The sequence below is a fragment of the Macaca nemestrina genome, chromosome 6 (genome assembly GCF_043159975.1).
Source record: "Macaca nemestrina isolate mMacNem1 chromosome 6, mMacNem.hap1, whole genome shotgun sequence".
In the NCBI taxonomy this organism is placed as follows: domain Eukaryota; kingdom Metazoa; phylum Chordata; class Mammalia; order Primates; family Cercopithecidae; genus Macaca; species Macaca nemestrina.
This window is the reverse complement of record NC_092130.1, coordinates 120239229-120263387: the sequence shown is the minus strand read 5'-3', so window position 1 is coordinate 120263387 and position 24159 is coordinate 120239229. Positions and strand designations below refer to the sequence as shown.

The following is a 24159-nucleotide window of genomic DNA, read 5'->3' as shown; positions in this document are numbered from 1 at the left end:
ATAAGTGAAATCATATGGTATCTGTCTTTTTGTGATTGGCATATTTCACTTAGCATATAGTTGGTCAAGGTCCAGCCGTGTTGTAGCATGTACCAGAACTTCCTTATTTTTTAAGGTTCAATACTATTCAGTTTTATGTGCATGCCACATTTTACCTATTCATTTGTTTTATTGGTAGATACTGGATTGCTTCCATGTTTTAGCTATTGTGAATAATGCTGCTATGAACACAGTGTACAAATATCTCCTCCAAGACTCTGCTCTCAATTCTTTTGAGTACATACCCAGAAATGGAATTAATGGATCATATGGTAATTCGATTTTTAATTTTTTGAAGAACTACCAAACTATTTTCCACAATGGCTGCACCATTTTATATTCCCACCAATAGTACACAGGGTTCCAATTTCGCTACATTCCTGTTAACATTTATTATTTCCAGTTTTTTTGATAGCTGACATCCTAACGGGTGTGAAGTGGTATGCCACTGTGGTTTTGATTTGCATTTCCCTAGTGATTAGTAATGTTGAGCATTTCTTCATATACTTACTGGTGATTTGTATATCTTCTCTGAAGAAATCTTCCTTAGCCTTTATATTCCGTAAATCATCAATTTCTATTGATTCTTGCTTTACAAATGTTTCTCTTCCTTTCCAATTACCGATATGAGCCTTTATTATCTCATACCTGAGCAAGTGCAATAGCTACTATAATGGCCTCCCTACACTTTCCAAATTGTCCTAAACATCACTCAGTATTCCAAACCACCTCAAATACTACTAAGCTTGACCTAAAATATCATTCTTCTTGTCAGTCACCTGCCCCTAAATCTGTAGTGGCTCTTTACTTTCAAGGAAAAGTGTCAAAATCACCTTCTGGACATCGAAATCTTCCAGTCTCAGGTGAACTCACCTGTTTACTCCTATCTACCAGTACTCATCTGTACATCTTATCTCTACATATGCTCGTCCATTTTTTATTACTGAAAGGCTCCTTGTACAATTCCACATCTGTACCCTTGTTCACAGTATTTCACACATGTGGGCCATCTTCCCATCTTTCTTTGCCTGTCTGAACTCTGCGCATCCTTTAGGTCCCATCTCTTTGAAGTCTTGACTTAATGCTCCAGTCAGAAGAGACCTCTTCTTTCTCCAAATCTCAAAGTAGACTTATACTTCCCTAAATATTTCACTTATATTAGTTTAATACAGGAACAAGGTTTTAAAAAACTTAGATATACAGAAGAATATAAAGAAGAATTCTCCATCCCACTATACCACCCTGGTCCTAATCACCAGTAACAGCTTCTTGTGTCTCTTCCCAGATGTTTTCTTTGCTTATGTAAAAAAGCAAATACGTAGCTATATGTATTTTCTCTTTTACACAAACGAATTCATCAGATTACACATGCTGTTCTGCAACATCTACCATTTGCCTGTTGACAGACATATGGGCTGTTTGCAGTGTTTGCCTAATACAAATAAAGCTGCTATGAACATTTGTGTACAAGTCTCTGAAGAAATGTTTTAATTTTTTTTTTTTTTTTTTTTGAGACGGAGTCTTGCTCTGTCGCCCAGGCTGGAGTGCAGTGGCCATATCTCAGCTCACTGCAAGCTCCGCCTCCCGGGTCTACGCCATTCTCCTGCCTCAGCCTCCCAAGTAGCTGGGACTACAGGCGCCCGCCACCTCACCCGGCTAGTTTTTTTTGTATTTTTTTGGTAGAGACGGGGTTTCACCGTGTTAGCCAGGCTGGTCTCGATCTCCTGACCTCGTGATCCGCCTGTCTCGGCCTCCCAAAGTGCTGGGATTACAGGCTTGAGCCACCGCGCCCGGCCTTTAATTTTTCTTAATACCTGGAAATAAAATTGTTGGGTCACATGACAAGTATTTGTTTAACTTTATGAGAAAGGATGAGTTTTTCTAAGTGGCTGTACCATTTTACATTTCCATTAGCTTTACATTCCCATTAGCAATATGAGTATTCCAGTTGCTCTACATTCCTCCTAACATTTAGTATTACTGATCTTTTTAGTTTTAGCCATTCTGATGGATATATAGTGGTATCTCATTTAAGTTTTCATTTTCATTTCTCTAATTTAATCTACTTTTGGGAGGTGTCTATTTTTAAAGCTTCTTTATATAATTATGTATAGAAGTCCTTTGTCAGATATATATATTACAGTATTTCCCATACCTTGCTTTTTTGACTTAGTATATTTTCTGCCTTATATTTCTATCTTACCATATGATGTCTATGTTATTCTCTCTCAACCATGAACTTCTGTAAAGGAATGTGCCTTTTTAATATTACCTAAAGAATTTAGCATGCTCCTTACTCATAAAAATCATTTTAAAATATTTGATGATTATCTCTTTAAACATGAGAAATGTAATTAACATCTTTTGAGCAGTTAACTTTCTGCTAAGTTTTTACCTAAGTGTTATTTTATTTAATCTTCACATCAGCCCTTTAGAGGTACATTTCCAATTTACAAATGAGCAAACTAAGGCTCAGAAAAGTAAATATATCTTACTTAGGAACATCCAGTTAGAAGCCTAATACAAATTTCTACTCACAGGGTCAAATTTTTCCTCCTCTTCTAAACTTTTAGAATTCTCATTCTTTTCTTCTTCATTTTGTTGTTCAGCATATCGTAAAATCCACTCTTTCATATTTACTTCCGTATTTTTTTCTTCCTTTTTTGGCTAGAAAGAGAAAACAAATATCTGAAAAACCAAAGTTAGAAAAAGGTGTCAAAACTATCTTGTCACTGCTTTTACAATTTCCTCACACTCAAAAACAGCAGACATATATAAGCTGTTATTCTTTATTGCTCAGTGAAGGACAAATTGACCTCAACATTAAGAAATTTACAATTGCAAAATCCAAAGAATATATTTATATAAAGTGGTAAAAAAGAATGAAATGAGAACTGTTAAAAACTACTGTTATTCCTTAAAAACACTGGTTTTATGAGGATTATTTTTTCCATAGACATTTTACAATATGCAGAGTATTTAAGTGTAATGCCTTAATGAATTACAGTCCCATTATTCACATTCATCTGTGATTTTCTTCCACAGACTCTGGGCTTGGTCATGTGACTTGCTTCAGTCAATGGGACATTAGCAAGAATGATAAAGCAGGAGCTTAATAAGAATTTGTACATTTTGGCTTATTGTCTTAAAATATTCTTGGAAGCCAGATGCCATAAGAAGTCCAGCCAGGCCGGGCGTGGTGGCTCAAGCCTGTAATCCCAGCACTTTGGGAGGCCGAGACGGGCGGATCATGAGGTCAGGAGATCGAGACCATCCTGGCTAACACGGTGAAACCCCGCCTCTACTAAAAAATACAAAAAACTAGCCGGGCAAGGTGGCGGGCGCCTGTAGTCCCAGCTACTCGGGAGGCTGAGAAAGGAGAATGGCGTGAACTCGGGGGGCGGAGCTTGCAGTGAGCTGAGATCCGGCCACTGCACTCCAGCCTGGGCGACACAGCGAGACTCCGTCTCAAAAAAAAAAAAAAAAAAAAAAAAAAAAAAAGAAGTCCAGCCACCCTAAGACCACTCACTATATGTGAGGAAACCCAAGCTAGTCATGTAGAAAAAACACGCAGACAGAGGGATGCCTGGCTAGCCTCCAGCTTAGTCATGGGAGTGAAGAAGTCACTTTGGATGTCCCAGCCCTGGAAGATTCTTCCTGGAACAGAAGAACCACCTTGTTGAGCCCAGCACAGACTGCAGAATCATGAGAAACAATAGTTGGTTTAAGCCACTACATTTTGGGGTGGTTTGTTATATAATGATAACTAAGACAGTGATAGAAAAGTCTGGCAAACCAATTAGTTATTTGTAAGAAGTAAAAATGTTACAGAAACCTAATATTTATACTCTTTGAACAGTTACATGTGCTCCATTCTGATTTTACACAACTTTAAATGCTTAATTCTTAAATTACCTTAATCTTAGGGTCTTCTTCATGTTTTTTGGTTTTAGGTTGCAATGGAGGTGAAATAGTGGCTTGTATTTCAGGAGACTGAAATTTAGGCCTACTTTTAGGTTGTTGCTCTTCAAATTCCTGACTGAATCCTTCAGGAAGTGCATCTTAAAAATAAAAGAAACGACGCTGAAAATAAACAGGCATATGATACATAAAACACAAATATTTGTTAAGCATTTGTAAACCTTGTCTAGACTCAGAGCACCTAATTTTCTTCTATTCCCTCATCTCCTAAGAACAGAAATCCTAAGATGAACCTGGTTTTATTTGTCAAACTAGAAGTGAACATATTCATCAGATGATAGCTAACCCTCTTCTATTTGGTCATTATTTCACCCTCAAAGTTAGGCTCCTAAATTGTCATAAGATCTTAATCCTTCCCACTCTTTGGCTGTCTGCCATAGCATGTGGTAGCATCCTTAGTCACCACAAGCCATTTGCACTCCAAATTGTTGCCAAAGATTACAATCATGATCCTCTGCTTAATAAAATACTATATATCCAAGGACAGTCCTAATTTCTTTTTTTTTTTTGAGACAGAGTTTCACTCTTGTTACCCAGGCTGGAGTGCAATGGCACGATCTCAGCTCACTGCAACCTCCACCTCCCAGGTTCAAGCAATTCTCCTGCCTCAGCCTCCCTAGTAGCTGGGATTATAGGCATGTGCCACCACGCTCAGCTAATTTTGTATTTTTAGTAGAGACGGGGTTTCTCCATGTTGGTCAGGCTGGTCTCGAACTCCCGACCTCAGGTGATCCACCTGCCTCGGCCTCCCAAAGTGCTGGGATTACAGGCTTAAGCCACTGTGTCGGGCCGACAGTCCTAATTTCTAAACCAAAAACCAGGAGACACGCAAACCTTGTATTAAGGACATAGCAAAATATCAATCAACAACTGAACACAAAACATAGTATTTTCTTGCATAGGTCACAATCTCTAAGGAAAATATCCTGAAAAGAACAGAAGAAAGAACACTTTAAAAGTAAATAATTATGACAGTGAAAAAATATGAGTATGAGCCAAAAGGTTGATACAAATACCAAAACGACTTCAAAAGGTTTTAGAAACTGAAAGAATTTAATGATACTGTTTACCATCTGAAAGGTTTAAACAGAGCCAATCCAAGGCAGAATGAAGGTCACCTCCACATAAGAGTGTATTGGTCATGGCATCTTCAATGTCCTTTGTCTTAAATGAAAATGCTTGTAAAGCCATGTATAAATCCTATGACAAGCAAATATAAAAAAAGTCACATTTGTCAGTTCCCTTCCTATATTACTAACTATTCCATTCATTTTAAACCAGAAACTTTGACACAAATTATAATTTCAAAACAATCTTTTTTTTCTCAGTTAAAAATGAAATGTGTTTATTGAATTAAGAATTTGGAAACCAGAGATCTTTAAAAAAGAGAACCACGAGAAATTATTCATATTTTCACTGTCCAAAGATACTAAATGTAGTATATTTCTTTTAGTCATTTTTCCATGATTTTGTAAAAATAGATTTCACTTAACATTATAATATAACATAAGCACCTTCCAAAGTTAGTAGAAACTCTGCATCATCGCTTTGAATAGTTACATAACATTCCACTGGGTGGACATATCCTAATTTAATTTTATATTTTTCTATGGCTGAACACTTAGGATATTTTTTTTTGTTTATTACAAGCTGTGGTTCAGTGAATATCTTTATACATAAAGATAAAGCATTTTAACATACTTTCTAAAGCATAATCATTATGGTTAGGCAGAGCTGGGTTCAAATCCAGACCCTGTTTACTAGTAACCTTACAGTATCATTTATGTCATCTTTGCAAGCCTCAATTCTTTCACTTGAAAAAATGGAACCAAATACATCTACCTCATAGGACTGTTGTGTCAGAGAAAATGTAAACAAAGTGCCCAGCACAGAATCTAACATAGTAGGTGCTAAATAGTATAATTCTGGGGATATACCTTAATTTTCCTATCACCATTTTAATGTGTGCACTTGCACCTCCTTGATTTAATGTGTGCACAATTCCTTCTCTAAGAGATGGACATGATCTACATAAAATCTCAATGGAAGTTGTAAAGCCATTTTTTATCTCACATGAGGAGCTGTCTAAAAATGCTTCACTAAAACTAAGGAAGTTAAAAAAGTTTGCAAAATACCTGCAATTTTTTGGCAGTAAGTCTTCCAGAAATCATTCCTTTGTCATTATTTTGCTTTTTATGCTCATTGATCACTCCAATAATTCTTTGCTCTAGTTTGTTATTAATTACCACCTGTTAAGGCCAAAAAGGTCATATCATTTAGAAGCTAAATTATTAAAAAATTAAAAGCTTATCATACAGTTTTCTATATTCCTGCCAACCAACCCCAAAATTTCAGCTAAAATCAGATACAGTAATTATCATTTTTTGGACTACCACCCATTTGACCACATTCCTATCATTTCTTTAAGAAAAAATGTGGCATGAAAAAAGCAACAAGATAACACATGGCAAGGAAAAGCCTCTCAAGGGCAATGTCACAAGACATTGTCCTTGGACTACCCTTGGGTTGTTGTCTCAAAGAGAGATTCCTAGGCTCTATCCCAAACATACTGAATCAGAATTCTTGTAGGGAGCCCAGAAATCTGCCTTAATGTAAACCAGCGCAAGCACACAACCTAAAAGAATGAATGCTACACTAAAAAGAGGTATAACAAGTAAAACTGAAAACTAAATATATAATAAGAAGCTACACAAATTCTTTTGGCTTCTAGACTTTGATTCCTACTTTTTCCTACTAGGCATTTTATTTTCTGTTCTTTTGTTATTTTTGACCTAAAAGTACACAAGCATCTACTTACAAAAATATCTTCCATTTATTACTTTTTTAACTAAATGCCTACTATAAATAGCCCAAAAATATAATTCAGAAATTCGCAGTCTAGCCCAAAAAATATATATAAAGAGACAAATTATAACCCAGCATGCCAATTCTCAAAAATGATATATCAAGTAATAGCAGAATCACCAAGAAAATCAACTTGATGAGCTATAAAGGACTTCATAGAGGTCACAGAGGTTGACAAATAAAAACGGGAAATAAGGGCACTCTAGGCAGAGAGTACATGGGTAAAAGCTTGAAGTTGTAAAATCACAGATTTAGAAGAACAAAAGAGATATTCATGAGATGTCCCATGAACTAAAATATTAAATAAAGATCAGAGTAGTAGAGAGGAGGATGAAAAGGTATTCTAAGACAGACCTGAAAAAATGTATATGCCATGCTTAGAAGTTTAGATCTTAACCAGACCTTCCTTCATTTCTTACAGTCTCTCAACATATGTGTATGATTTACTTCTTTTTAGTAGAGATTAGCTCTTAGAGTACTATTTACAAAAATTTAAAACACTCCATCATTTTCTTACATTTAAGGATACATCTTTTTTTGGGGAAAAAAGGGGGGAACATTTCTGGAAATGACTCAAAACCTTGGTTACTTACTTTCAAAACAGATTTATCCAGATTTGCAGGACCACTAGAATCATTTGCAGAATTAAAACTATAAATTTTTGGACCTGTAAATAACACAAACAAATAGACAAGGCAATTTAATGATTAATATCTATTACATTATTTTAATTTTCCTCTAAAGAATGCTAAATATTAAATATTTGATTTCAGCTTTTCCCCCCCAATACTTCACCAAATAACTCAATCTAGTAGCTAGCAATATCCTCTCTAAATTTTAAACATTTTGCCAATTAGCATTCCTCCATGTTAATCAGTTTCTCATAAAATGCAAATGCCTACATATCTTTTAGGTTAAATCTATCTTTATCCTCCGATCTTTTAGTCTGATGCTTTTCTCCTAGCACTTAGCTGAGGCAAAACTTCTCAGAAGATATGATGGTTGGCAGAGTAGATGGACAATTTTAAAGAAAAAGCACTCTTTCTTGAAGGTGGTATGCTAAGTGAAAAGGGAGGTGGGAGTTTCTATCATCTTATCTCCTTGAAGTCCAGGGTTGCTATAGTTTCCTAGGGCTGCCATAACAAATTACCACAAACTTGATGGCTAAATACAACAGAAATTTATTCTCTCACAATTCTGGAAGCCAGAAGTCCAAAATCATGGTGTGAGCAAGACCATACTCTCTCTGAAGGCTCTAGGTAAGAATCCTTCCTTCCCTCTTCCAGCTTCTGGTGGCAGCATAACACCAGTCTCTGCCTCCTCCTTCACACGGCCTTCTTCCCTGTCTCTGGGTCCAAATTTCCCTCTCCTTTCTCTTGACACTCATCATTGGATTTAGGGATCATCCTAAATCTAGTATAATTTCATCTCAAGCTCCATAGATATGTAGAGCTTATTTCCAAACAAGGTCACATTCCGAGGTTCCAGGTGGACATGAATATTTGGGGGGACACTACTCACTCAACCCACTACAGTTGCCAAGTCTGTTCCAGTGAACAGAAATGCTGTCTAGTCTCAATCCTCTAACAATGAGTAACCAGGAAGCAATACACATTATTTTCAAACTTTTGGTCTCATGACCCCTTACTCTCTTAAAAATTACTGAGGATCCAAATAGTTTTTATGTGGGTTATGTCTGTTGATACTTAGCATATTATAAATTAAAAGGGAAATTTTAAAATATTCATTCATTCACTGAAAATAATAAATCTGGCCAGGTGCAGTGGTTCTTGCCTGTAATCCCAGCACTTTGGGAGGCTGAGGTGGGAGTATCCCTTGAGCCCAGGAGTTTGAGACCAGTCTGGGCAACATAGTGAGACTTCGCCTCTACAAAAGTTATCCAGCCGTGGTAGCATGTCTGAAGTCCCAGAGGCTGAGGCAGGAAAACTGCTTGAACTCAGGAGTTCAAGGCTACAGTAGTGGCTGCAGTAAGCTGTGACTGCAACACTGCACTCCAGCCTGGGCGACAGAGTGAGACCCTGTCTCTAATAATAATAATAATAGGCCAGGTGTGGTGGCTCATGCCTGTAATCCCAGCACTTCGGGAGGCTGAGGCAGGCAGATCACATGGGGTCAGGAGTTTGAGACCAGCCTGGCCAACATGGCAAAACCCCATCTCTACTAAAAATACAAAAATTAGCTGGGCCTGGTGATGCATGCCTGTAATCCCAGTTACTTGGGAAGCTGAGGCAGGAGAACTGCTTTAACCCAGGAAGCGGAGGTTGCAGTGAGCTGAGACTGCACCACTGCACTCCAGCCTGGGCGACAGAGGGAGACTCTGTCTCAAAGAAACAAACAAAAGAACCTCAACAAAACAATAATATTAATAAAAATAAACCCGTTACGTAAATATAAATGATGCTTTTGATGAAATGACTATATTTTTCAAGACAAAAAAAAATTTCCATTTTTGCAAATCTCTTTAATACCTGGTATCTTAGTCTGCTCAGAGTGCCACAACAAAATACTACAGACTGCTGGATGGCTTTACCATCAGAAATTTATTTCTCATAGTTTTGGAGGTTGGGAAGTCCAAGATTAAGGTATCAGCAAGGTAGGTTTCATTCCGAGGCCTCTTCTCTTGGCATGTATGTAGGTGGCCACCATCTTGCTATATGTTCAGATGGCTTTTTTTCTCTGTGCTTACTCAGAGAAACTGAGCTCTTTTAGGTATCTCATAAGGACACTAATCCTGTTGGATCAGGGCCCCATCCCTATGATCTCATTTAACCTTAGTACTTCCTTACAGTCCTTATCTCCAATTATAGCCACACTGTGGGTATGTTGAAAAACACACGAATTTCTGGAGGACACAGACATTCAGTTCATAACATCTGGCTTCTGCATTCAATCTGCTGTAACATTACACAACATGTAGCCACTGGACAACCTCACTGCATCATCATGAGAAAATGAGCATGAAAAATGGCAAATAACACCTCAGAATTATTATGAAAATAGTTTTCACTTCATGGAGCCCTTGGCAAACAAGTCTCAGGTTCCTTAGGACCTACTGAGCACACTTGGAGAACCACTGCTGTATAAGGATGATCCCAGGCCAGGTGTGGTGGCTCACGCCTATAATCCCAACACTTTGGGAGGCCAAGGTGGGTGGATCACCTGAGATCGGGAGTTCGAGACCAGCCTGACCAACATGGAGAAACCCCATCTCTACTAAAAATACAAAATCAGCCCGGCGTGGTGGCGCATGCCTCTAATCCCAGCTACTCGGGAGGCTGAGGCAGGAGAATCGCTTGAACTTAGAAGGTGGAGGTGGCAGTGAGCCGAGATTGCGCCATTGCACTCCAGCCTGGGCAACAAGAATGAAACTCCATTTCAAAAAATAAATAAATAAATAAAAATATAATGATTCCAGAATCATAAATCTACTTGCATGGTTTTTATACACCTTAAAATAAAAAAAGTATTTTTTCTACTTTGAGACATTTAAACATTAAATGTTCTTATGATTTTAAAGTCAAAGACTTTACTCTCTGCTGGGTTACATTAAGTTCTTCGTTTTAAGATGGTAGCTAATATAATTAGATATTTTAAAAGAATAAAAGTTTTTGAGAATAACTACTTGAAATTAACTTGTACATGTGGGCAGTCTGAGAGAAACATTTGTGGTTCTCTGAATTAGTGCTGTGCTATAGTTATGTCGGAGGTACCCAAAGCTACATGGCATATGTAAAAAGATAATAACAACTCTGGTATAGTATTGTTAGTTTCCTTATCTTCTAGTCTCAAACTTTACCTTAATTCTAGCAATCTCTCTCATAAATTCATGCCAACGGTCATAAAGGAGAGTATATATTTAGTAGTCTTTAACTATTCCTAGGGGATCTTATCAATTATAGTAAGCTTGTGAACAAATTTACCATGCAGTTTTAGAGGTCCCCAAATGCATCAAGAGACCCCAGTTATAACCCTTTTAGAAAGTTACAGATAGATGAGCAGTCCGTTACGAAGATTACACGGAGAAACAGTTCAAAGTTGATGTGTTACTGACAAGAATAAGACTGTAAATTCCTTTAAAAATGCCAGCCTGGGCAACATGGTGAAACCCCATCTCCACAAAAAATACAAAAAAATTAGCTAGGTGTGGTGGCTTGTGCCTGTAATCCCAGCTACTTGGGAGGCTGAGATGGGAGGATTGCTTGAGCCTGGGAGGCAGAGGTTGTAGTGACCCACTGGACGACAGAGTGACCCTATCTCAAAAACAAAAACAAAAACAAAAAAACAAACTGGTTGGTTTTTAATTTACCCAGTTGAAAAGATTAAAGTAAATTCTCATTTGTCTCCTCCAAACAATTCACCTAAGAGTTTCAACTGTATCACTTCCTTGAAATGGGCTTATACTGCAAACTTCCAGAGGGTAAATAAAAGAGCTGAATTTCTGAAAAATCATCAGAGAAATCAAGGAACATTCACTGGGCCACATTCACTTTTGCCAAGTAAAGTGCATAAGATTTATGACAGCTACTTTCCTTATTGCCTGGAGACTTTTACAATTTTTGATCTTGTATTAAAGATGGTGGAAGTTACTGGAAATCTGACTGGAAGTAAGGATGTTAGTATGCAGTATCTCCAAGGCAAAGTATTATGAATTCCAAATTTATAAATGAAAGGTCATGGGACGATGCAACATATATAGCTGGCTCTCAAAAATATTTATTACATTAAAGTTGAAGCATAGACAAACTGATTTCCTCAAAATGACTCAGCTAATTAAAAAAAAAAATCAACTAGAATCAGTTTCTTATTGCCCAATATTCTTTTCTTTTGCTACATATTCTTTTTATACTGTATTTTAAAGGAAAAAACAATGCTAATGACCTACTATGACTAAGACATTCACTTTGAGTTGTTAGCACTCTGATTCCCTTCTGATCAACAGTGTGTACATCTGCAGAATGGTTAATCAAGCAAGGGACCAAAACAGGGACTCTGGTGGTAAACAGATCCAGTCCCTGTCCTCATGGGGCTTATAATCTGGAACAGTAATATAATTAGTAAGCAACTAATTACTCAAATGAGTGCCAAGAGAATAGATGAGGGTGAACTGATGTAGTCTGAGCAATTAAGGCCTATGAGGAAGTACATACCGCCAGGGCTGCCTGACTAATCATTTTGAAATGTAAACCAGCTAAAGTTTCTCCTTTACTTAATACCAACACCGGCCCCCACTTCCCATTGCACTTGCTCTGGCTCCTTCCCAGACTTCCAGCCACATTTTAACTCTTTTTTCCTTCACTCCAGCCACACAGCACTATCTTCTTACAACATGTCAAACTTGTTTCCACCTTAGGGTCTTTAGGCTTGTTTCTCCCTCTGCCACAAATACTCTGCAGACCATCTCAGTTTAAATGCTTTCTAAGGGAAGCTATTCCTATTCCAAACCAAAATAGACCCTCTGTTCTCCATTTAATCTTTACCAAGTCACCATTTTCTGTTCCTCATAGCACTTTTCCTATTTTGGTGACCCTAAAAAAAAAAAATTATAATGGCTTTTATAAATTTGTGACATCCATTCCTCATTCTTATTCCCCTCTTAAAATTTTAAGCCTCAACTAGGTTCAAGAATTTTCAGAAACACAAGCCTCTTGGTTGGAAGAGAAAAATTACTGAACCTCTTATTTTGGTCTCAGTTATAACATGATAAAGCAGCTTAATTATAATTAGGCTAATGAAGTGGCACTTCTAAAGCGAAAGCACAGGAATGGAAAGAAGAAAGAAAAGAAAAGGCAAAGGGGAGGACAGTAAAAGAAAGATGGGGAAAGGTCTTGCCATTCCTGTAACACTCTAGGCTTGCATCTCAAGGCCCTTCTGTTCCCTCTCCCCAGAAGGCTCTTTACCCAGTCATCTGTGTAACTACTTTACCTGCCTCCTTTCCTCAAATGTCACCTTGTTGTATGATGCCTTCCTTCCGTGACCATCCTATTTAATACTGAACCTCTCCCTACCCTCCTCCCTATTTGGCCTCTTCAAAAATTCTTTGATGAACAAATGAAATGAAAAAAAAAAAGAGTGGTAAGAATACCCCAAATTGTGCAAGCCATTTGGTAATTATGTACCTCTACGATAGAGGACAATTTTGACCAGCTGTGCTGTGTACAATCCTTCAAACTGGAAAGATAAGGAGGGATGGAAGTAGAGTAGAACCATTACATCTACATTAGGAACTACACAGAGTTGAGCATTTTTCCACTTTTTTTCTCCAAAATAGATTTATTATATGTTATACTATATATTAAAAGCACCCCAAAATAAACCCAAAAGTTATGTGCAAATTTAGTAGATAACCTCTAGTTTTTTTCTCTTGATTTCTTGGTCTTAATAATTCCTTTGAACTTTCCTTACCAGTTATCCAAGAAATTTTCTTCATGACGATATGCACAGCACTGGAGTAGATACTGGGGAAATGTTAACACATATCCATAAAACAGTTCCTACCTCCTGTAATTTTGTAGGATATATAAAATGTACAATTCTTTACATATCATAAGGCAAGACCTAACTATCAAAAATAATGATTTAAACAACTATGATACGTCAGTTGTGAATAGCAGGAAGAATTCAAAAGGGAGTTGTCATTTCTGAAATGGATATTTTAAGGTTTTGGTAGACGATGTTAGGGACAGATTGCACACTATGAAGAAAAACATGGCAAGAATAAATATGAAGAAGAAAGCCAAGAGCTCCATTTGGAGAAATGAAAACACACCAGATTTGCTATGGTTGAATAGAGGAAATATTAAAAGGCTAGAAAGAGGGTTTTAGAAGCTAGCTAAATGATTTGGACTTCATTGCAAAGTCAGTGAGGATGCCATGGAAGAAAACAAGAAGTGTTACACGACCAAAGCAGCATTTCTGAAAGACCAGTCTGATGTTGATATGCAAGACCAACTGGAGGAAGCAAAATGAGCACAGCTATGGAGACCTATTAAAAGACTTTGTTGGTACTCCAGGAATTCACAGGTACCTAGACTAGGGTGTGAACTACACAAATGCAAAGCGAAATATGGAAAAACAGAAACAAGGAAGTCGAAGGAAAAGTTAGTTTGGGGAAAGAAGAGTAGTTTAGTACTAGCCCTGTTAAATTTGAGATGCTTGCAAAAAATAGGGTCAGAGGATCTAGGAAAATGTATAAATTGCCGACTTGAGCTTGAAAGACAGGCCATCTATAAAGGAAAAGATAGAAGTAATGGAAATAGATGAACACTCCTAGAAGGACTTCAGGAGTGAACTATACTGTCAAGGATTGACACCTTGAGAAAGGGTCACATTTTGGGGCTGGAGGAAAGGGAAGCCAAAGAATACAACAAATGACTATCAGTTCAAATAATTCACAGGAATGTCAGTAAAAGACAAAGGAAAAGTAAAAAAGAGGCTGATCCATACAGTAAAACTGCCACAGTTGTCAGGGAGAAATTCTATGTATTTGTAATTACAAGCATACTAACTCTGTAGCTAAAACACTACAATAAATTGCAAGGCAAATAACTGTTTCCACCAGTTCTAGGTAAAGGTCTGGTACCTGCCTACTTTTTCAGTCTCATCTCTTTTCCTCCTTTGGCAATGCTTTATGTTCTATGAATTCCTCAAGAGCCCTAAGCTCTTTCCTGACTCAAAAGTTTTACACATGATGTTCACTATCCCCGCCTGGAATACTAATTTCGCCATGCTTCACAGAGTTAACTCCTTTTCATCCTCCTGATCTCAGCTTAACAGTTACATTTCCAGACACTATCCATGATACCTGCTCATCCCCAGAAAAATTAGATTACCCTGTTAAACTGTCTTCCCAGGCTTTTCTTTGTGGCACTTATCTATTATAAGGCTATAAATATGTCTGTGTGCGTTATCTGTCAGTTAATGCCTATCTCTGACATTAGACTGGCAAGCTCCATGAGGTGATGTCTCTATTTTGCTCATCACATTCCTCATATCTTATCAGATACATACTCAATATTTGCGTATATACACATAAATGCTCAGCAAATATTTCTTGAATATTCCAATAAGTACAAGCAAACAACCCCAGAAGAACACATCAGCATGTAATTGTTCAACTTTTGAGCTCAACCGTAATAGTGGCCTGCTCATCTGCAGCAGGAATCGGCCATCTACAAGTTGAGTTGTCAAATCAATTTGTTCAGTAAGCAAAAATACATGGCGGCAGAAACAAGCGCGGACAATTTTACAATAGGTTACACGTAACCAATGTGTAACCAGTGTGTATGTCCTGTAATTTTTATTAAGTACTGATTTTTCCAGAACGCATAGAGACACTAGATTGCTGCTGAAAATGATATGAAGAACAGACAGAAAATGGGGCTGGCTGGCACCAGAAGGTCAGGAACTCCACTCAGTACTCGTCTTTGCATTAGTGTAGCTAGCTGAGATGGTACTCAGGATGGATCCCTGCTGAAACAGAAGCTAATGCAATTATTTTGTTTTTAGAAGGGGAAAAAGTGTGAATTAAAAGGGAGATGCCAGGCTGCAACAGGGTTACTGTCAGAATTTTGGAGGCCCAAAGAGCTTCGACTTTTAATCTAAGACAAGGCTACCCCATGGGGAGCTAGCAGCCCGAGTGTTGGGAGACAGAAATGTTGGGCCCGAAGCTCCTCCCGGGTTCTAAGGTCCTTTCCTCAGGACAACCAGCAGGGTCTCAGGGCAGACAGCCAGGGGCTGGGGGACCCCTCGTACCTTGCTTGATACGGGGCTCCCTGGCGCTGGCAGCGGCAGCGGGGGCCGGCCTCGACACCGGCTTTTTGCTTTGGGCCTCCCCGGCAATTCCAGCCTCTGCAGATTTGGCTCTGGAAGCAGACACGGCGGCTCGGACCACCGCGGCCGCTGGAGCCTTGTGTTTCTTGTTCTTTCCGCCCATGTTGCAGCTGCGGCAGAAGATCCTTCGCGGCCCAGGCCCGGGCGCTACTACTACACAGCCAAGAGCTCTTCACATTCCCCGGCTCCGGGGCCGCCACCCTGAGCTTCGATCCGGGCTTCTCGGGCCGGGGCGACCGCTGCCTCGCAATTGGTCGAATTCAGCAGGCTCCGCCTCCTCGAGTCGCCAGCTGCCTGCCACACGCCAGGCTCCGCGAGCCACTCTCACTCTTTAGCCACTGAGCAGCGTATCCACTTCTGGTCCGAAAGGAAGGGAAAGCGGCGGGGGGGGGGGGGGGCGGGGAAAGGCGTCCCGAGAACATTTTTGTTGGTCGTGCGACTCCACTACTTTTGTCTCCTGCGGGCCACTGTTGAACCTTCACGAGTCGTCACCGTCTTCGGTCGCGGGGCATCGTGGGTAGGAGGGAGATTCGCTCTCAAAGCTCCGAAAGATGGCGGACGCATTCGGAGATGAGCTGTTCAGCGTGTTCGAGAGCGACTCGACCAATGAGGCGGGAACCAAAAAAGACAAGGAAAAGGACAAGGGGAAATGGAAGGGGCCTCCAGGGTCTGCAGACAAGGCAGGGTAAGGAAGAAGTTCTAGTTGTTGCTTTTATTTTTTTTCTCGGTACTGGGGAAGAAAACACTACTCTCTTAGGAAGGAGCACGAGAAAGTGAAGTGTACATTCAGGGGCGTTGGGAAGTTAAGGGGTTCCAGAAAAAAGTTGGAGAGGGTGGAAGAATGTTGTTTCGGGGAAGCGGGGTGTTGGCGTTTTGTGGTGTCTGCAGGCAGCGTGAGCTTCTGCTTCACTTCCCTTACGTCGATGTTACTGTTTCTATCCCCGTCTTCGCGGTTGTCTCCTGGGTTCTGTAGCCACAGCACCAGCACAACACCTGGCACATAGTCGTTAATAAACAAAACGAATGATTGAGTAAAGGGTGAAAAAGTTAAGAAAAAAATGATATGAACTGATTTGGAGGGGAAAAGGCAGATGATAACATGAGACGGGAGAGACATTTAATCTCCAAAATGTACTAGTTTTCTCTTCCGTAAAATGAAGATAATAGTGCCTACCACTGGTGGTGATGTGAGGATTCAGTGAGATATACATGTAAAGTGCCTAACCATGGTCAGCTAGCTATCACTAATGAATGTTAGCTACCGTGAGTTTATCGAGAAAAAATTTAAAAATTACTGGACCCTACCCATATGTTTAGACTGGTGCATACAGCCACCAGAAAGTGTACAGATCTCTTTATAGTAGAACAAGGAAAAGCTATTACTTAAACAAAGTAAGGTGATTAATTATCAATCAACAAAATATACTCTTGGCATAGTGGGGCCAGATACCCAATAGATGCTTGAAATTAAATTAGACATGATTTTGCTCTCAAGGAATTTTCGGTGGAGGGAAAGAGAATAGGTACACATAAAAGAGTTACAGTGTAGGTGAGGTGATGAACTTAAAATGAATGGTATATACAATTAAGTGTTATAAAAGTACAAGAAAGGGAGATACCTATTTGTGATTTTCAGGAAGTCTTACATACAAGAGGATATTCTGAGTTGAGGAAGTTGTATTGTTAATGGTGCCAAGTTTGTTTCTTTGTTGTTAGGAGCACAAATTGGGCAAGAGGAACTGTTAAACTTAGGGACTACAAGAGTTAAGACTGGAAATATACATTGGTTTGAGATCATGAGGGGCCTTGAATATCAAGCAGAGGAGTCTTGATTTCATTTTTAAAACCCTGTTGAACAAGGTGATTGGATAAGTAGAATGATAGTTTAGGAAAATTAATTTGGCAGTGGTTGGCAGAGTACTATAATAGTATAGAGAAAGAAAATGGACCCTCATAATAAGAAAATAAATTAGGAAATTATGTTAGTTATCTGGTTGTAAAGAAAAGAACCTCAGCTCGGGCAGTGTCGGAGGAATGAAAAGGTACGAACATGTTAAGGAAAAGATGGACAGACCTTCGTTAATTAAGGAGAACAAGGGAAAGGAAGTCAAAAGATGTTTAATTTGCATTGCAGGGTGAAAAAAAGGGGGACGTTCAGAAGTTTTGATATAGCGATAAAATTAATTTAGCTTAAGACAGTGTGAAGGGATGCTAGTATATCCATAGGAAAATGTCCACTGGGTAGTTTTAATAGAGTTTTGGAGAGTGACCAGGACTGGAGGTATATATTTGAATATCATTTGAATTGATCTCCTTGAGGCGGAGATCCCTGTGGGAAAGTAAGTGACACAACACAGAACGTCTGGAGAGGGTACATAGCCTAAATGAGAGATTAGAGGCATAACAGAAAATTCTATCAGGAGTGTGAAATGTCACATAAGTGAGTGGAACAAAGTGGAAAAATAGTCTACTCGCATTAAGTTGGATTGGGAGAGTTTGGGGAGGCTTTTCAGAGAAAATAAGAAAGGAAGACCAATTATTTTTAATTTTTTCGAGACAGGAAGTAATAGTTGCTAGAGTGTTTGAATGGGCAACTATGATGTTATGAAGACAATACATATGTAATTTACCATGTTAGTATATACTTTACCTCAAATTTGCTAGGGTAAAATGAGTTTGATTTGCATCGTAGTTGGGGTAAGCTGTTTAACAACCTTCCAAAATGAAAAGAGGAAATAAAAATCTAATTTACATTTAATTGCATTAGGAAATGAATATTAGAGAAGGGAAATAAGAAAACAACAGAAGAACATTGGTAGCTTAAAGGGTTTTGTTTACTACTAACACTTGTAGCAAGGTATTCTAGGTATTTGTGAGAAAAAAAATCCTGGCCGGGCACGGTGGCTCATGCCTCTACCCACTTTGGGAGGCCGAGGTGGGCAGATCACCTGAGGTCAGGAGTTCGAGACCAGCTTGGCCAAAATGGCGAAACCCTGCCTCTACTAAAAATACAAAATTTAGCCAGGCCTGGTGGCAGGCGCCTGTAATCCCAGCTACTCAGGAGGCTGAGGCAGGAGAATCGCTTGAACCTGGGAAGTGAAGGTTGCAGTGAGCCAAGATTGTGCCACTGCACTCCAACCTGGGCAACAGAGCGAGACTCCATCTCAAAAAAGGAAAAGAAAAAATCCTATTTGCTTGATTGCAGTGACCATACTAACATGCATAGTGTGATTCTCATGTGATCTGTGTAACATAGGAGGGCAAATCATGGAACTTCAGAGGAAATTGCCCTGTGTTTAGTATTCTAGACCAAGTGGATGCTTTTTTAAAAAATTATTTCTTTATCTTTTAGAGATGGGGGTCTCATTTTCTCATCCAGGCTGGAGTGCACTGGTGCTTAGCAGCTTACAGTAATCTAGAACTCTTGGCCTCAAGCATTCCTCCCCACTCAGCCTCTTGAATAGCCAGGAGTACAGGTGCACACCACTATGTCCTGCTAATTTTTAAAATGTTTTGTAGAGACGGGTGTCTCACTGTGTTGCCCAGGCTGGTTTCAAACTCCTGGCCTCAAGCAGTGCTCCCACCTTGGCCTCTCAAAGTGTTGGGATTACAAGTGTGAGCCACTGTGCACAGCCAGTGAGTACTTTTAAAAATAACTTTATGAGAATTATAAAACTATGTATATTGTATATAAAATAGTATGAAGAGCTTCATGTACCCATAACTCAGCTTCACCAATATCAAGTCATGGTCAGTCTATTCCTACATCTTTTTTTTAATCAAATGCAAGTTGTTTTTTTCTCCCTAAATATTTCAGTATTTATGTCATCCAACAAAACTAACAATAATTCCTTAATATCATTGAATACTGAATCTGCAGTGAGATGTCCCCAGTTGTCTCCTGGGTGTTTTTTTGATTACTGATATTTGAATCAGGATTCAGACAAAACCCTACACTGTTTTTATTGTTATAGCCCTGAAGTATTTTATGCTACAACAGCCTGCCTCTTTTTTCCTTCTGCTATTGATTTCTATTTTGGAGGGATGAGTGAGGGGAGAAACCAGGTAATCTATCCTGTGGAGTTTCCCACATCCTGGATTTGTTTTCTTAAACTGTCATTTAACTTGCTCCTGTATCCTCAAGTATTTTCTGTAAACTGTCCTCATCCCTAGAGCTGCATTTTGTGACGTAATAGCCACTATCCTCACATAGCTGTTGAGCACTTCAAATATGACTTGTCAGAATTGAGATGTCCAGGGAGTGTAAAATGCACACCAGAATTGGAAAAGTTGATATGAAAATTGTAAAATATCTCCTTAATTTTAATTTAGTTGTAATTGAAATGATAATATTTTGCATATATTGGGTTCAATGAAAGATATTAAAATTTATTTCAATAGTTTCTTTTTACCTTTTTAGATGTGGTTATTAGAAAATTTTAAATTACATATGCAGCTTGTAGCTTGTATATGTATGTATATATACTAGACTGCTCTGATCTAGTGGCTTGAGTAGATTCAGGTTCAATTTATTTCCTATTTCATTACATCATAATGTCTGAATAGTCTACTGTTCTAAGATTGACAAGTTGGTGAAAATAGTATCACCTGATCCCTCATTCACCTTTCACATGATGGCTTTAGCACCTAGTGATAATTGCCTAGGTTCATTACTTCACTAGTACTTGCACAGTGGCGATTTTCTGTTTTTATCATTTCTCTCTTCATTTATTGCCTGGAATTCACCTATTAAAAAAGGCATTGTCTCATCAGCTGTTTGTTTACCTTGAAATACAGTTCATAAAAGGCAGGATAAATGCTTGATCGTTTAACAATTTTTAAGGAAATAAGTTGTGCCCTAAGGAAGTTTCAGTGGTGACCAACATGGGTGTATGATTATGTTTAGTTTCTTGGTGAATGAGTGGATTTTTATATATTTACTCCTTTGCACTTATTTCTTCTTCTTCTTTTTTTTTTTTTTAATCTTATTGGGGTATAGTTGAAGTGCAGTAAACCACCACAATCAAGATAAACATTTCCATCACCCTCAGGAGTTTTTTTGTGCCCCTTTTTAATACATCCCTATCGCCACCTATCTAGAACTTATATTTTCTAGAATTTTATTTAAATACATTACGTATTCCTTTTACATGGCTTCTTTTACTCAACATAGTGCTTCTGAGATTCAGTCATGTGGTGTATATCAATAGTTTGTTTTTATTGCTGAATATTATTCTGTTTTACACATATACCATATTTGTTTATACCTCTGTTACTGGACATTTGAGTTGTTTCCGTTACGTTTTTTGAAACTTGGATTTCCAATGTTTTGATCAGTGAGCACTCTTTAGGTTGGCTCTTGTGTCTATTTGACAATACATCATCAGTCTTTGATAGCTTATGTGCTTTCTGGATTTTCTGGACTCACACTACACTTTCAGTGCCAAACTTGGAATCAGCCATATCTCTAAGGAGTCTCTAGTTTCTTGTAATGAGAAGTGTTATTTTGTGCTTAGGGTACACAATGCTACTGGATTTCATTGCTTTTAGGTTTTTACAGTACAAAGAACTAGGGAATCTTTGTTATAAAAAAATAGAATTCATACTGACATTTCCAATACAATTAATATCACAGGGTTTTTATTTAACTTTTTGGAATTTTATAAATGTATCATTTCTGGTTTCTGTTAAAAATCCTCATTCCTAGGCCAGGCACATGGCTCATGCCTGTAATCCCAGCACTTTCTGAGGCTGAGGCCGGTGAATCGCCTGAGCCTGGGAGTTCAGGAAGAGCTTGGGCAACATGGTAAAACCCTGTCTCTATAAAAAAAAAAAAAAAAATTAGCTGGGTCTTGTGGCGTGCATCTGTAGTCCCTCCTAGTCAGGAGGCTGAGGTGGGAGGATCGCTTTAGCCCTGGGAGGTTGGGGCTGCAGGGAGCTGTGATCTTGACACTGCACTCTTTTCTGGGTAACAGAAAGAGACATGTTTAAAAAAAAAAAGAAAATCCTCATTCCTGCTGACAATTACATAATTAAACATTTTCTTATATATACTTATAATAGTTTAAAAATAATTTTACTATTAATAAGATATTGAATGCAGTTGTGGTTCTTTTTGCCCTCAGAATATATCATGGTAACAGTGAAAATACTCTGTAGTGGTTCTTTTCTCTAAATGTTTATGCCACTAATTTGATATTTATTGTGTTCATTTGTTTCAGTGTATTTACAGTTTTTAAGAATTGCTAAAAATTTATTTTTTAAGAAACTATGTAAAAGATTTTATAGTTCCGAAATCAAAGTTTAAAACAGTACATTCTTGCTTCCATCCTTGCCCCTTCTTCCATTTCCTCCCTCCCCTTTAGTTTTTGCTTTGTCTCATTTGTTTTTGAAAATACTGAATTGCATGTACATGTTTGTCTATCAGTTTTCTTCATTTCTCACTTCTTGTGCAAAAGGTAGCATTAAAAACTGTTCATCTTTTTTTACTTGATATTTTGACCAAGAGATCATCCTATATCAATATGTAGAGAGCTTTTTTTTTTTTTTTTTTTTTTAAACAGCTGCATAGTTGCAATCCTTCAATCAATGTTCTCTGAATGGACATGGTATTATTTTCAGTCTTTTGCTGTTACAAATGATGCAACAATGTCTGTTTTGTATAAGTCTGTTTCATGTTGTTGTTGTTTGCTGTTTTATCTTTGGAATAGATTCTTGGAATTACTAGGTCAAAGAGAGTAACTAAGTAGGCATTTTTGCTAGGTGCAGCCAAATTCCTCTCCACAGGAGATATACCATTTTGTGTTTTCAACAGTGTGGTAGCAATGACAGTCCCCCAGTGATGTTCATGTCCCAATCCCTAGAACATTTGAAATTGTTAGGTTACTTGGCAAAGGAGAAAGTTGCAGATGGAGTTCATGCTGCTAATCAGTTGACCTTGAGGTGGAGAGAGAATTCTGGATTATCCAGGTGGGACCAAAGTGATAACAAAGATTCTTAAAGTGAAAGAAGGAAGCTGAAGGGAGAGAACCAGAAAGACAGCAACAATAGAGGGGCTCTGGCTGACTTTAAAGGTGGAGGAACGGGGTCATAAGCCAGAAAATGTGGGTGATCTCTAGAAGTGGAAGTGGCAAGGAAATGGATTTTCCCCCAGAGCCTTCAGGTAAGAACACAGCCCTGCCAACACAGTACCCTAATTTTGGTCTTATAAAACCTATATTGCACTTCTTTCTTACTGAACTATAAAACAGTAAATTTGTCCTATTTTAAGCCAACCGTCCCCAACCTTTTCAGCACCAGGGGCTGGTTTCATGGAAGATAATTTTTCCACAGACCAGGGGTAGGGGGATGGTTTCGGGATGAAAGTCTTCCACCTCAGATCATCAGGCATTAGATTCTAATAAAGAGTGCACAACCTAGATTCTTCACATGTACAGTTCACAGTAGGGTTTGTGCTCCCATGAGAATCTAATGCTGCTGCTGATCTGACTGGAGGCAGAGCTCAGGCAGTAATGTTCACTCACCCGCTGCTCACCTCCTGCTATGCAGCCTGCTTTCCTAACAGGCTATGGACTGCCTAGGAGTTGAGGGCCCATTTTAAGCCACTGGGTGTATGGTAATTTGTTACAGCAGCAATAAAAAGTTGATACAAACAGTAATGTGGGAGAGTATTTTATGGCCTTTTTCACACAGTGTATTGAACTTGGATTTTTGTCAATGAGATAGATGATTAAATGTATTTCAATTCGTGTTAATTTATATTTCTTTTTGTATGAATGAAGCAAAGCATCATAAGTTCAGAGGCTATTTGATTTTATTTGAGAATTGTTCATACCTTTTTTTTATCTTGAAAAAAGTGAATAGTTGGTCCTTCTTAATTTTTAGGACTTCTTTATAGACTAGGGATATTATTCCTCTAACGTAAATTGCAATATTTTCCCCAGTGTTTTGTCATTCAGAAAAATTTTAATATAGTCACATTTGTCATTCTTGTTGCTCTTGGATTTTTTGTCATGTTTTCTTCAAATCCTTGTATGGTTTTGTTTTTTACATGCGCATCTGATCCATTTTAAACCAGTGCTTTTCATAGTGTTAAACAGGTTGCCCAGACAGTCTAAAATCATTTTGACAAATATTTGTAATTATTTTTATTCTATAAATTTTTTTGGGGACAGAGGCAACAACCACAGAAAAAACACATATTCCATTGTGGCATAGAGCAATAGTTAACCCATTGGGGATTACTATCAGTTTAACTTCTTTGTAGCTCTCAGAATAGAACTATTTCTGAGTATATGTGTACTTCATACAGTTTTCATCAACTAAGAAGGTTGTTGTTCTACACTAGCATTTTAAAATAGTCTGTATTTATGATTGTGTATAATTGTACAGAGAAGTACAAGACTGTGGAGCTGGGGGCAGTGG

The 24159-nt window shown here is 38.3% G+C and overlaps 2 protein-coding genes and 1 long non-coding RNA gene across 5 annotated transcripts in view; 1 reads left to right on the top strand and 2 right to left on the bottom strand.

Annotated features, from left to right (window-relative positions):
- Window positions 1-15980, bottom strand: part of LOC105499391 (DExH-box helicase 29) — a 54192-nt gene extending 38212 nt beyond the window's left edge. Inside the window, exons 1-6 of one of the 3 annotated variants that reach the window (XR_003013654.2) lie at window positions 15658-15980; window positions 7479-7552; window positions 6156-6269; window positions 5091-5220; window positions 3955-4100; window positions 2578-2706 (exon numbers count right to left, since the gene is read on the bottom strand). Coding sequence is in view for 2 of the 3 variants with exons in the window: in XM_011771937.3 (XP_011770239.2) it covers window positions 2578-2706; window positions 3955-4100; window positions 5091-5220; window positions 6156-6269; window positions 7479-7552; window positions 15658-15838 (774 nt within the window). In the remaining variant the exon portion in view is untranslated. Of the gene's footprint in view, window positions 1-2577; window positions 2728-3954; window positions 4101-5090; window positions 5221-6155; window positions 6270-7478; window positions 7553-15657 lie in introns of those variants that run through there. The other 2 variants (XM_011771937.3, XM_011771938.3) reach the window with 2 other exon arrangements.
- A 154-nt stretch (window positions 15981-16134) lies between these two features.
- Window positions 16135-24159, top strand: part of MTREX (Mtr4 exosome RNA helicase) — a 126627-nt gene continuing 118602 nt past the window's right edge. Inside the window, exon 1 of the mRNA XM_011771936.3 lies at window positions 16135-16420. Within this exon, the coding sequence (XP_011770238.1) occupies window positions 16287-16420 (134 nt within the window). The 5' untranslated portion in view covers window positions 16135-16286. The remainder of the gene's footprint in view (window positions 16421-24159) is intronic.
- The window catches only part of LOC139363880 (uncharacterized), a 55115-nt gene continuing 47615 nt past the window's right edge, over window positions 16660-24159 (bottom strand). Inside the window, exon 3 of the long non-coding RNA XR_011625024.1 lies at window positions 16660-16728. This is a non-coding gene — a long non-coding RNA (uncharacterized lncRNA). The remainder of the gene's footprint in view (window positions 16729-24159) is intronic.